The 12,543-nt window shown below is 41.0% G+C and overlaps 1 protein-coding gene across 1 annotated transcript; it reads right to left on the bottom strand.

The window, feature by feature from the left end:
• Positions 1 to 4,532: 4,532 nt before the first annotated feature.
• KCNV2 (potassium voltage-gated channel modifier subfamily V member 2) lies at positions 4,533 to 11,438 on the bottom strand. The gene is made up of 2 exons (XM_015652134.2): positions 9,725 to 11,438; positions 4,533 to 6,436 (listed from the first exon to the last, which is right to left on the bottom strand). The coding sequence occupies exons 1-2, from the start codon at positions 11,162 to 11,164 to the stop codon at positions 6,161 to 6,163; spliced, it is 1,716 nt and encodes a 571-aa protein (XP_015507620.1). The 5' UTR covers positions 11,165 to 11,438; the 3' UTR covers positions 4,533 to 6,160.
• Positions 11,439 to 12,543: the final 1,105 nt, after the last annotated feature.

Below are 12,543 nucleotides of genomic sequence, written 5' to 3'. Positions count from 1 at the left end.
AAAAAAAAGAAAGAATAAAAACCAAACCAGGGTTTGTTATTTCAATGATAGACTAAGTTACAAGCATCTCTGAGGGAACATTTTTTTGGAGAGAAGAATAATAAGATGAGAATTGGTTCAGTATGTTGTGGTTGTTAAAATTTTTGCTCCCAGGCTGTGGTGAGATGAGCACCAGCTGCCACAACACTTGTTATGAAGTCATCTTCACAGCACACTGAGAGCACCAATTTTCAAGGTAGTTGTTCTTACAGTTGAAATGCTTTCAGAGGCTGTTCTAAAAATTGATGGTTTTCTATGTAGACATTTACAATTTTTATGGTTTTTTTCCTCTTTATCTAAACAGGTAAATATATTTAGATATAGAGTCTCTTTCAAATTCTGTATCTTTTGATAGTGGACAGTACCAGTTAAAGATGTTTGAGCTATGTCTGAATTATTTCTCTTCAAATGAATTAAAAGTGGTTGAACTTTCACATTACTTAAAACACTCCACCCTTGGTGACAGGAATTGTGGCTTTTGGTAGACTACCTGAGGAAGATGCAGCACAGCTGGCTGACATGGCAGGTAGCAGGCACCAGATATTGTTAAGGAAAAGGGGAATCTGGCAGCCTGTAGCCTCTGAGCGGCAGCAGTGAACAGTGTTCGATGCCAGGAGCTGTTCTTCCTGCAAGGAGACCCGCCCAGCTACTTTGTCCTGTCGTAAAGAAACCCCAGCCGAAGGTGGTGTCGCAACCTGTCTGTGATTTCCTGAAATTTCCTGAACTTCTGGAACATACTGGTTTTGGGTGGGGGTGGTGGTAGGGGGGGAGTTTGCTTCTTTGTTGTGTTGTTCATTGTTGTGTGTTGTCATCCTTGTCCCCGTCTCCTCCCCAGCCCCTGCCAAAATTGGCGAAGGAAGAAGTGAACATGGTGGCCTGAAGAACAGTTATTAAGTGGTGGCAAAAGACTGGCTTTAAAGTACTGTACTTGCTTATTTGGTTATTAATGATGTCAAGTTATTTTGCTTATAAAACGAGCAAATCCACTTCAGGAGTTTGGATGATGGTGCAGAGTAATTTTTAGAGTAGAACTAGACTCTGATGAGTTTTATTTTAAAACCTTGATAATCTCTATCTCAGGATTTAGTTGTAGAAAGCTTTAATTTTTGTCAGCATATTTCCATTAAATTAACTAAGTACATAAAAAACTTCTACCTCTGACCTTTCCCTATTTTAGTTCTAGATAAAAGGACTGGATTACAGTCAAAAGGCATGTAATTTTTATACTACCAAATAAAGAAGTCAATAAAGGTTTTGTAATAGTAGATAAGCATATTTTTTGCATGACATAAACCCAGAATGATCTAAACTGTTGAAGCTATTTTTTAAGTAAGGTGATGATTTTTATTTCTTAGTCTTATTGATAATAATCATATTTCATCAAAAATCTTTAAGTATTCCTAGTTTATAATTTAAAATTTTCACTTAGTTTACGTAAAATATTTGAAGACTGAATATTGCCATTTGCCTTAGAAACCTGGGAATAGTACCAGATGCCTATTAATCTCTGGTGTACTGTAGCTACCCCTTTAAGTGCTATCTTTCTGAATGAGAAAAGCAAACAGCTCCTGAACTGAAAAAGTGATGTTCTTCTGAGACAGGAGCATATTCTAATGGGAATTCTTTCCACTCTCCCATATGGGGACAGACTCTACATTTCTAATAGCCGCACCCAAAATTTCTTAAAAAAAATTCTCCTTTCTTAATTTTCTATTTTTTTCCTTTTTTTCCTTTTCTTTTTCTTCCCCTTTTTTTTCCCCAATAATTCCCAGGACTAAATTAAGTAGAAGAAACAGTGCCAAGGTTCTCCTAAACAAAGCCAGGCCATTCAGATAAACTGAGTGCTTCTTTGTCTTACAGAGACATTATGTTTGCTAAGTGTGTAGTGAAACATAATGATAGAATATATTTTTTCTTCTCCCTCTGGGTCTCATTAATATCTGCAATTAGTTTAAATGGAAGTCTTTAGCAAGGCCATATTTAGAGAGATTTCTAATTTCTCACTGGTTTGAGAATTCCTCACCCTGTTTCCCCAAAACCTTAGTTCTGCCAAATTAGTATCTCATAAAACAAGACTGTCTATCTTTAATAATATTGCCCATCTTTGTTGTGTTTAAGCGTGTTTTCACTTGATGTGGTGTTTTGAAACCTTTTTATTGCCAAAGCCCTATGGAATGCAAGTAACCAAGACAATCATGACTCTCCTGCATTGTTTTTGGATGTCATAATGTCTACCACTTGACTGTTTCCTTTGAGTAATTTAGGGACAGTGATGCCGCTGAAAGTCTTTGTGGATGTGGCACAATAAATTAACTGAGTCTTCTGTGGGAAACATGTCAAAAAAAAAAAAAAGAAGGGCAAAAAGGCTTCATCATCTTTCAAAACCAGCTCACACAGGTTTGTACAGCCTTCTGCATGTTCTTGAAAGTCTATTCTGTAGGAATATGAACTTGTTCCTTCCTCTATGCTGGCTGGAGGTCCACTTTGTATGGTAGGAGCAGGAAAGAATTTGTGGGTGGATCTTGCTAGTTCCTGTCTACATGGCTAGTGTAGAAAGTGTGGCACTGACAGTGCCTTGAGCAATCCAGGCACTGTCTGGCTCCTATAATGGTACCTCAAATTTAGGCATAGTTTTTCCTATTGAAATGCACACTTAGCTTGTCACCCCTAAAATAAGAACAGTTAAGCCAAAGGCAGAAAAATGCATAAAATAAACCAGAGAAGAAAATGACAAATCTTCAGAAAAAAACCTACCAAGCACTAACTTTTAATTTTCTGCAAAGTGCTTTACTCCACTAAGCTTCAGTTCACCTCCTCAGTGCAGCAGAGCAGTGGTGACTGGTATTGCAAAATACAACGCGACAACTTTGTGTAGCCTTATGCTTAGCGTTTTTCATTGCCAAAGGTGTGGCCTCTGGAATGCACACTTCTAATATGTATGTACCTTGTGCCAGCTCTAGAGCTAGTCAGAGCTCTTGGCACTGAGCTTGGTCATGAGCCAAGTGAGAATCTATCCCCAAAGAGTTACATTTCTATGCCGAGTCAGTGCATAGAGTAGTCAAGGTGGTACCAAAACTGTCATCTGTGAGATGGTGGGGCTGAACAAGGGATGAGGGGGCAAAGTGCGTTGAGAAAAAAGAGAGTGGAGCAGCTGCTAGGTAAGCTGAGCTGCCCCAAGTGTGATGGCCTTGGTGCTCAGGGCACACAAATGAGACCTGGTGGGACTGCTCACAATGTCTTGTGCTTCTGAAGGGACAGAAATCACTCTCCTCTGTGTCAAAGGCAGTGTTTTGGCCCATAGGCATTAGCCTGTGAAGTACTCTAACTAAGAGTTTTACCTTCATGTGGCTGTAGTGTGTGGAGAATCTGGATTCCTTCCAAACTAAAGCCCTCAACTAAAGATTGCTTCGGCCAGAGGAGACTGAGTGTTTGAGAAGACTGCTGCTTGGTCAGGGTACTCTCATAGCTCTTTACTGAAGCAGAGCCTGTGATAGACTCCTTTCCAACCAGCTAAGTGCTGGAAACACCAAGCTGTATGGTCTCCCTTTCGTGTCACCTTGTGGGCCATTATTTACATGGTGCAAAGTGGAACAGATTCAACTAGAGGGGTGCAAGAGACCCTCTTCAAGCTGCATTTGAACAGTCGAATTTGTGCATTGAAATCTTACTGAGCATCTGCATTTGCCAAGGACATTCAATTCTGACTCCTGACTAAGATTAAGATGCAAGACTCATTTTTCTTCCGTTTGTGTTTGGTGTGGAAACTATTTCACTACATGTCTTCAAGAACGTCTACTTGAATAGGTCCTGCAGGTGAGGAAAATGGGTTGGAAAATGAGACTAGTGATTTTTGCCAGGTTGTGACAAAGTCCAGTCTCAGCAGAGTTAGTGCTCAGGCTATGGATTTCTATCAGTGGCAAGAAGCTGCTGAGCCTGCCATCCAAGGCTGAGCATCTGCATCCCATCTGCATGGTCATGAATTTCTTCACCAAAGGAATTGATTTACAGTGTCTTATATTTTGGAAAATTAAGTAATCAGATTTTAAATCCTTTCAATGGGTGTAACTCAATTTGCATGTTGAAAATAAAGCATAGTTGTGTTTTTGCATGCTTGTAACTTGTCACGTGACAGAACTGTGGTAAGAGGTTTCCTGTGGTTCCTGGAAGCTTCTTGTCCTGTTGTTGCTGTGCAGAAGGGCTATGCAAATTCCCTAGAGCCAAAGCAAAGCAGCTATTCTTCTCAGTGAGTGCCAGGTTTGTGCCTGCTGCATTGTGTGCAGTCCAGAACAGCAAACATCTATCACATTGAACTCCCAGGGCTCAGATGTGCCTTAAAGACATGGTTTAGCTTTTAACAGAGCTGATCTGCACACAGTGTTCTGACTGTCATTCCTAAAGAACAGAATGACAGATGGGCTTATGACACGTTTGTCTGGAGGTAGAGAATGAGAAGAGCAACTTGGTTACTAATTACCTTCCCACCACTGAAAGGAGAAATGTCCCCATACTTGACACCGTTTGCATGGGCATGTCAAAATTAATGAACATTTTCACCTTCAGTTGTCCCTGAGTGAGCTTCACACCATTGTGTCCCATGTAGCCTTGAGATCTTAATGCAGCCATTTGCATTCATCAGGGCAGCACAGACACAATGTGAGAGTGTGAGAGTTTTGAAATACATCTCTGTCATCAAGATGCTTTGCAGCAGGAGTGCTGCAGATTAACAGCCATGGGTCATAGCAGTGCATTGTACCTGTTGATCTTTTTCATTACACTTTTTTCTTTAAAGTCTGATTATCATCAGATATTAAAATACCTGATGACCAAATTTGTCTGATAATCAATAAAATAATTTTTCTTTCAGATCTGTTTTTTATTCAGATTACTGTTTCAAAATTGATGCGACTGTTCTTATGTAAAAAAAAAAAATTCCCAATAGTCTCTGAAATAATACATAAAACCACAATTCTGTTTAATTATGGTTGGTTTTATTTGCTGTTTAAGTTTGGGATGAGTTTAGACACATGAGAAATCCCATCCAGCTGTGCAAAAAGACACAGACATCTTAGGGCATAAAATATTCCTGGGGGTGAGCTAAGGTGTCAGGATTGTGTCCCTAATGGCTGTATGTACTAGAAAAATTACCTTGATTTTAAATTATATTTAAAATTGGTTACAGTTAAGTGCTGATAAGATCCTTTGTACAAATAGTCTTTAGGTTTACTACCCATTACATATTTCCTTTGATTATTTTTTAAATACTGCTTTAATACTTATGTTCCTTGACAGGTCTATTATTCTAACAATCCAAGTAGTAGTGGACACATTAAATACTGGAAAATAAATTATCACTTAATCCTATACCTAAAAAGGATTGAGTTTGGAAATGTTTTCAGATTTGATCAATGAGATTTATCAACTCAGATTCCATAATTCTTCACTTGTACTTGTCATACTGAAAGATGATTATAGAGGTGGAATGGTGGGAAATGCTAAAAGTGCATTTCTTGACTAGGCATGAAAATAGGAGGGCTCATTTTCAGGGCTGCATTTGAAAAATAAAATTGGAACAATGAAGCATAGCTATCTAGCAATGGAAACTGAGGCTGACATTTTAAGGAGAAGCTGCTGCTAATATTTAGGTAAGTGGTCTGGGCCATTTTCCTCTATTTGAAAGCTGATGCAAAACCAATTTAAGTAATGCAGTCAGTATATTGGGTATTCTATTTGTTTGATTTTTGACTCTGCCTTGATAGAGGTAAGGTGGCTGACCCTTAATGACAGCAATTTGTTTTCCATTACTACAACTATGGTGGGTCTTTATTGTCAATCTAATTAGTAGCAGGGGGTTAGGTCTTCATGTGGGACTTATTCAGAGTGTTTAATCTGAAGGAAATAATTTCAGAGAGTTGATGAGCACTTAAGTGCTGCTCAAAGGCTATCAAGAGTTTAAAAAAACTGTTGTTTTAGTCTGAGCCTTTTTAGTCTTGAAAACAACCCCCTTCAAAACAGATTTCAACATCTACTTTTGTTACTTTAGACCCTTTTTATCTTTTTGCTGATTTGTTTTTCCACTTTCTCCTCCAGCTTCTTGGTTGCCTCCCAATATCTGAAGCATAAGTTATTGCTGCGACAAGGGATGGGATGCACCTTCTCTGCAGCACTCAGATATTTTCTTCATGGCTCTCCGTGTGAAGTCAACCTTCCCTCTTTCTTTCTTGAGAGCTGTGTACTCATAGGCCTTCAGCTTGCTGTAATAGTCTGAGAATTTATTGTAGAGGATGGAGATGGGCATGCCATTCAGGATTATTCCAAAAGCAATGCAAAGGAAAGCAAACAGGCGTCCAAGGTGAGTTTCTGGACACATATCTCCATATCCCACTGTAGAGATGCTGACCTACAGGCAAACCAACATGTAGCTTATTAGCTGAGAAGAAATACATAGACAGATATGTTCACTGATCAGGGACAATGTTAAAGTTAGCTCTTTTGTAAGTTTTTTACTTTTGTAAGTCTGAAATACTCTGGTACTTTTTTTTCTTTTTGGTGTGTACTAGCTATCTTATGCAAAATATGCCTAATTGAAAAACAAACAACCCTCTCATGAAGTAAAGAAAGGCAATAATTTGACACCATTTAGGAGGACTTTTTGATTTTTTCCCCACAGAGGGGATTCCCAGATAATTTCCACACCAGCCTGTCCAGAGGGCAAGTTTGCTTGGGTGTAGGGAGAGGATAGATGTGACTCCCTGACCATGCAAATCCACTGAGAGCTGCAACCCGGCTCCCTCATCATGTCACTTGAAACAGATGTCCTGTTTCTAAATCCATTGTGCTGATAAAACCCTGTATTTGGGACTTATTCTGTGGGGGTTTTTTTTTGAGTTTTAGGTTTGTTTGTCACATATGTTTTAGGAACTAGTGAAAAACACATGAAAATCTTCAATTATGAAATAAATTTTCCTATTTATATAATAGGAAGAAATTATCCAGGACTTCAAAGTTTCTAGATAAAATCCCCTTTAATGATTACATACCTACAAGGAACTGTACCCTGGAAGTTTTTACTTGCAGTGTACGGTGGCAACATGTATAGTTTTAGTGTTAAATAAGGACACAGGTGGGTAATTTTTGCTGAATTTCCTTTTGAAGAACGATTTAGGGATTGGTTAAAAGTTTCAGCTTTGGTTGTTGGATTTATTTTGGGGTGTTTTTTTTTGAGAGTGATGGTATTTAGTATATTTGTTTTATATGAATCTGAACACTTTGCCAGCTTGTTATGTACATACCATCACACTTTTCTTCTCAGACAATATAATTCTATCTTTCTAGCCTATGGATATATGAGGGAACTATGTTATGGGTCCAGTTCTATACCAAGTACTGAAATACATTAATTGTAAAATTTAAATCAAAAATTAATGGATGTTTGATTATGAAGATGCTACATTTGAAAGATGGGCTCTCAAATAGTCAACAAAAGATAACTCCTAATTCATATAGTTTCATTGCACACATTTTGATGTTTTATGATTTTTACACTTAGTAAATATAACTTTTTTTTCTCTGGCAGGTAAAACTTGCATGTTTCTGTCACCTCTCACTTTCTAGTCTGTGCAAGGGATCTTTTTCAGCCTGTGAATTTTATTTCATATTTTTCACAGTGTCTCAACACACTGTGGGTATCTGTTAAAGAGCAACCTAAAATTGACCAAAATAAGCCACAATCAGCAGGACTTTCACTGCAATGCCCTTGTGGCTTTAGCACTGAAATAAGTCTTCAGAAGGTCACTGTGTACAGTTTGCCATCCTCTAAAATGGTAAATAGAATGGTATTTTAAATGAAGAAAGCATTAGAGTACATGAGACAGCACTGGGTGAGTAGATTTTTAAGATGCACCTGGTGCTGCCTGTGGAATAAAAAAGATTAGTGATTTGGTTTAATGGAAATTAAGTCACTGGATTTGAATGATAATACAGGATAAATATCTCCAAAAATAAATACTGAGATAAAGGCAAGATGTTTATCTCTACCAGCCTGGACAAAAATGTTATCCTGTGATAAGGTTCTGTACCACTGGCATAGTCTTATACATTGCCTGTAACAGTTTAGGAGGGATTCTTCTTCTTCTGTATGTGTGAGATAATGAATGCTGTTGGATTTTTATAAAATTTGAATGATCTAGATATTTCAATTTACTGTCCTAAAGAATAAATAGACTTTAAAAAGTGTTTTGTGCTTTGGAATTGCGATGTGCATGATACAGCTCCTGTTTTGAAGACATTTTCTCAGCTAAACAGGCCTTTTCCACCTAGCCATATAAGTTTATTTGGAATATCTAAATCATTAGGGTGTCACCAGTTTGCAAAAATGAGCCCTAAATGTTTTGTATATAGCCTGCCTGTTCAGAAAACAAAATATTTTAGCAACATATGAATCACCAATGTTTTCATAGCCTTTGTGTATCACTTACAGATGATCTGTGAAGGTAAGATTACAGGACCCTTTCCTTTATTCCCTGATTTTTCCATCCTTCCACGGTCCAGCTTGGATATTCATCAGTTACACGTATGCATGTGCACATATAAATGTGTGCATCTATGCTTGTCTGTAAACCTTTTTTTCTGCCATGTGCTGGTTTTCTGCAAATGTGTGGTAAACCACCACACCTCACTGTCCATGGCTGAACCAGAAGTGCAGACCTTGGGCTTCGGGATGGATGACCAGGAGAAGTGATCTTGAATATGTTGGGATTACTGCCTGGTGGGCCCCATATGCATCTTGGTGCATCCAGTGTCTGTGCTGGTCAACCAGAATGAGATGTTCTAACTCCTATCCAGTCTATTTGCATGGGCTTCTTTCTCCAGGGAAGTGGCTGGGACAGAGCCAGACCCATAGCCATGCCCAGGGGTCAGAAGTATTCCTGGGGCCCACATAAAAACTGACAATGCAGCATCAACTGCTGCAAAACAAAATGTATGTGACAATAGTCTAGGACAAGCCTTAGGGTTATGGATGGCCAAGATGTGGGTCCTGTTCCTTCCCTCAGCATTGACAATGTCTAGCTGGTTTCATCTAGAATGCTATAAATACACACATCTTCTTCAGCACAGCAGAACACAATCTCTTGTCTAAAACAGCTGTTGGTCCTAATGGATTCTCAACTGCCAGAGTTCTGGGACAGCTTTCACTTTTGAAGTTTGATCTGACTGACTGTAGTTAATAAACTATATTTATCATCTTGCAGTTTTATAATGGGTTGCAGAAGATCCACACATAGAGTAAGAACAAAAGCCCTGTAACTAGATAGCCTAATGCATGCGTTTTTTTCCCCTATTGTTTTGGCAACATTGACAATAGCACTAAATTGGGAAAAGCTTTTTTTCCTATGCCTTTGCCCACTTCTTCTTTAAAAGTGAAAATACTGTCTGCATTTGGAGATATGGGAATTCCGAGACCGCCCACCTGATTAAGCCTTGATTTAAGCTTACAGAGAGGTGAATGAGTGCATGTGTGTGTGTGTGTGTGTGTGCGCGCATATGTCCTGTAAGCTCAGAATTCAGAGCAGATGTTCACTGATCTGAGCCTGTTGTTTTCAAGACTGTCAGCAACTCCAGCAAGGAAGAGGAGGGGAAGGAAGGGAGGGTCTCTGGGTACCCAGCAAGGTAAGATGTGTTTACTTACGGCAGCCCACCACCAAGCATGGGGAATGCTGGTGAAGTTGGTACTGGAGACATCGTGCTCCACTGTGTAGACCATGGCAGAGAAGGCAAAGATCCCCATAGCAATGAAGAGCAAAAGGCAGCCCACCTGCTGGTAGCACTGGCGCAAGGTAAAGCCAAAGGCACGCAGCCCTGTGGAGTGGCGGGCCAGCTTGAGGATGCGGAAGATGCGCATGAGGCGCATGATGCGAAGCACTTGTCCTACCTTGCTCACTCGTCCCACCTTTTCGATATCATGCTCGTGTTGGGAGCCCCGACCCCGGGGCTGGTCATCATCAGTAAAGCATTCAAGCAGCAGCTGCAGATAGAGGGGCAGGATGGCAATGAGGTCTACCGCATTGAGGGCACTGCTGGCAAAGCGGCGCAGGTCTGGGGTAGAGACCAGGCGCAGCAGGTACTCCAGTGTGAAGAATGCAATGCACAAGGTCTCCACGTGCTCCAAGACGGGCCGGCTATCCCCACTCTTCCAGTCTACCTGCTGCATCTCCTCTACTGTGTTCAGTGCCAGGGCCACCACAGAGATGAGCACGAAGAAACTGGAGGCCACTGCCATCACTTTGGCAGTGACAGAGGAGAAGGGCTTCTCCATGAGGTTCCAGAGGCGCCAGCGCTGGGGACCGTAGTAGCGCATGTGGTGGAAGAGCTGCTCATTCTCCTCAGCCTCTGCCTGGGAACGCAGCTCCCGCTGGACCTTCAGCTGCTCACTCAGCTCGTCCCGGCGCTCCTCGAAGCAGATACGGCAGCAGCGGGGTGTGTATTTGAGACGCACTCCCCAGTAGCTCAGCTCCTCCAGGAAGCTACGGGGGCACAGCTCATCCCTCACCCGCAGCACCCCCGAGGCATAGAAATTGTACACCAGCTGGAAGACTGCTGGGTCCCGGTCAAAGAAATACTCATCAACCTGGGCAGCGTAGTCATCACACAGGCCCAGCTGGCAACGACGGTCAGTGGAGGTAGCCAGGCGGCCCAGGCGGGTCTTGGGATAGATGGCCACTGCCTGGTAGGTGAGGCGGTAGCTTTGGCCACCAACATTGATGTTCAGCATGGATGGAGCAGATGCTGTGGCTGGGGCTCTAGAGGAAAGAGCAGGGGAACAAGGAATAAATGAGGAGGCCCTGCTTTCTCCCTTAAATGCACCTTCATGTCGCCATTTTCCTTCTTCCTTGTCTTCATCTTCCTCATCTTCATCATCCACATAACAGTTGTAATTCCCCTCAGGTCCTGGTTGCAGCAGGGGCTGCGCATCCAAGGAAGTGGTGGCAGAGGAACCACTCTGCTTGTCTACATGAACGACTTCCTTTTCCTGCCCCTTGCTGGGCTGTGGGAGGATGTTTGGTGCTTCCATCTCTCTGCCTTTATGTTTTAGGAAATCAAACTCTTGCTGCCTCTTTAACGGCAACATAATATTATTCCTTACTCTTCTCCCCTCTTTGCATTCACCCGATCAAGCAGTTAACACCAGTCCTTTTCAACACTGCAAAAGCTGACAACCTGGTTTTCTTCTCTTTTTATCTTGGAAGTATCATGCAGAGCAGTAGTTCTGAATATTTCTCCCTGCCAGCCACCACTCCAGTTGTTGTGAAAGCTCTGTGTGGGATATAGACACATGAAGACTGCTGTTGACCGTTTTAATCTTGCTGACAGCAAAGATCTGAGTGCTTAGAGGAAGGGATTTAAGGGCTATTATCCTGTTCGAGCCTCGATTCCCTTAGGCTGTGACGTGAATGATTATGGATCCATAAATCTATGAAAATCAGTAGGGGGGAAAATCCCCTAAAGTTTTATTACTAATAAAATTCACACATTTTCCTATTTCAAGTATTTATGGATTAAAAATAATCTCAAATAAAAATTTATGAGGGGCAGAGAGAAAGAGAGTGTTACGGATTTCTTTCATATTCATGAGCATAGCATGGCTTGGTTTTCTTTAATGAAAATAATGAATAATTGATATGCAGATAAAGGGTAGGAACTCACTGGAGTAACTCTTAAAATATTTTCAAAAGGTGAGCAAATAAAAGTAATTTCATTTTATTCCCGGTTAGAATACCTCAATTTGGTTAAGAGCTGAGGAGTATTTCAGTCTGTGCCTGAAGCTTTGGATGTACTCTGGGATCTAATGTTCTGCAAAGGGCAGGGGTATGAAGGGGTTTCCAGCTTCAAATTCTTCATGAGCTGCTGAGAAACAGCATAAAGCCACTCTTGTTTCTTTTGCAAGAGTCTGGTCTGGAGGGCCTCCCATCTGCAATTCTGTTGCCTGCCTTCCACTTGCAGCTCCCTTTCAGGTAGGCTGCTGGGACAGTGTATCCCAGAGCACTGCATCAGTGTTTTCACTTTGCTGTCCTCAAGCTCCTGTTCTTCCTCACTGGTCTCATGTTCTTGAGCCTGCAGTCCCCAGTACTGTTGTTTTGGTGGTGTCCTGTGTGAAGCAATTGCTGTTGTTATGAGAATGTCTCCTTTTTTCCTATTTCCTTACCTTCAGTTGTAGCTTTTGTATTTATATTTACTAGTTCTTGACAGAATGGAGGATGTCATAGGTGAGCATTTTGCAACACTTTTGTTCTCAGTCTGTACTCTAGTGAGTGGATCACACTAAACTGTTCAAGGTTTCTTTGAGTCACACTGTTTAAGGCCTGAATTATTTGTAATTAATATTTAACTCTGCTTGGAAATGAATTTGCCTCCCCTGCCTGTTCTCTTTCTTGATGTAAAAGAGGCAAGGCCCTATTAATAGGGATTGCCAGTACCACTTTAGAGATACCAGTCTGCTTTGCAGTTTGC

This window comes from Parus major, chromosome Z (assembly GCF_001522545.3).
Source record: "Parus major isolate Abel chromosome Z, Parus_major1.1, whole genome shotgun sequence".
Classification (NCBI taxonomy): Eukaryota; Metazoa; Chordata; class Aves; order Passeriformes; family Paridae; genus Parus; species Parus major.
This window is presented reverse-complemented; position numbering and strand designations above follow the sequence as displayed.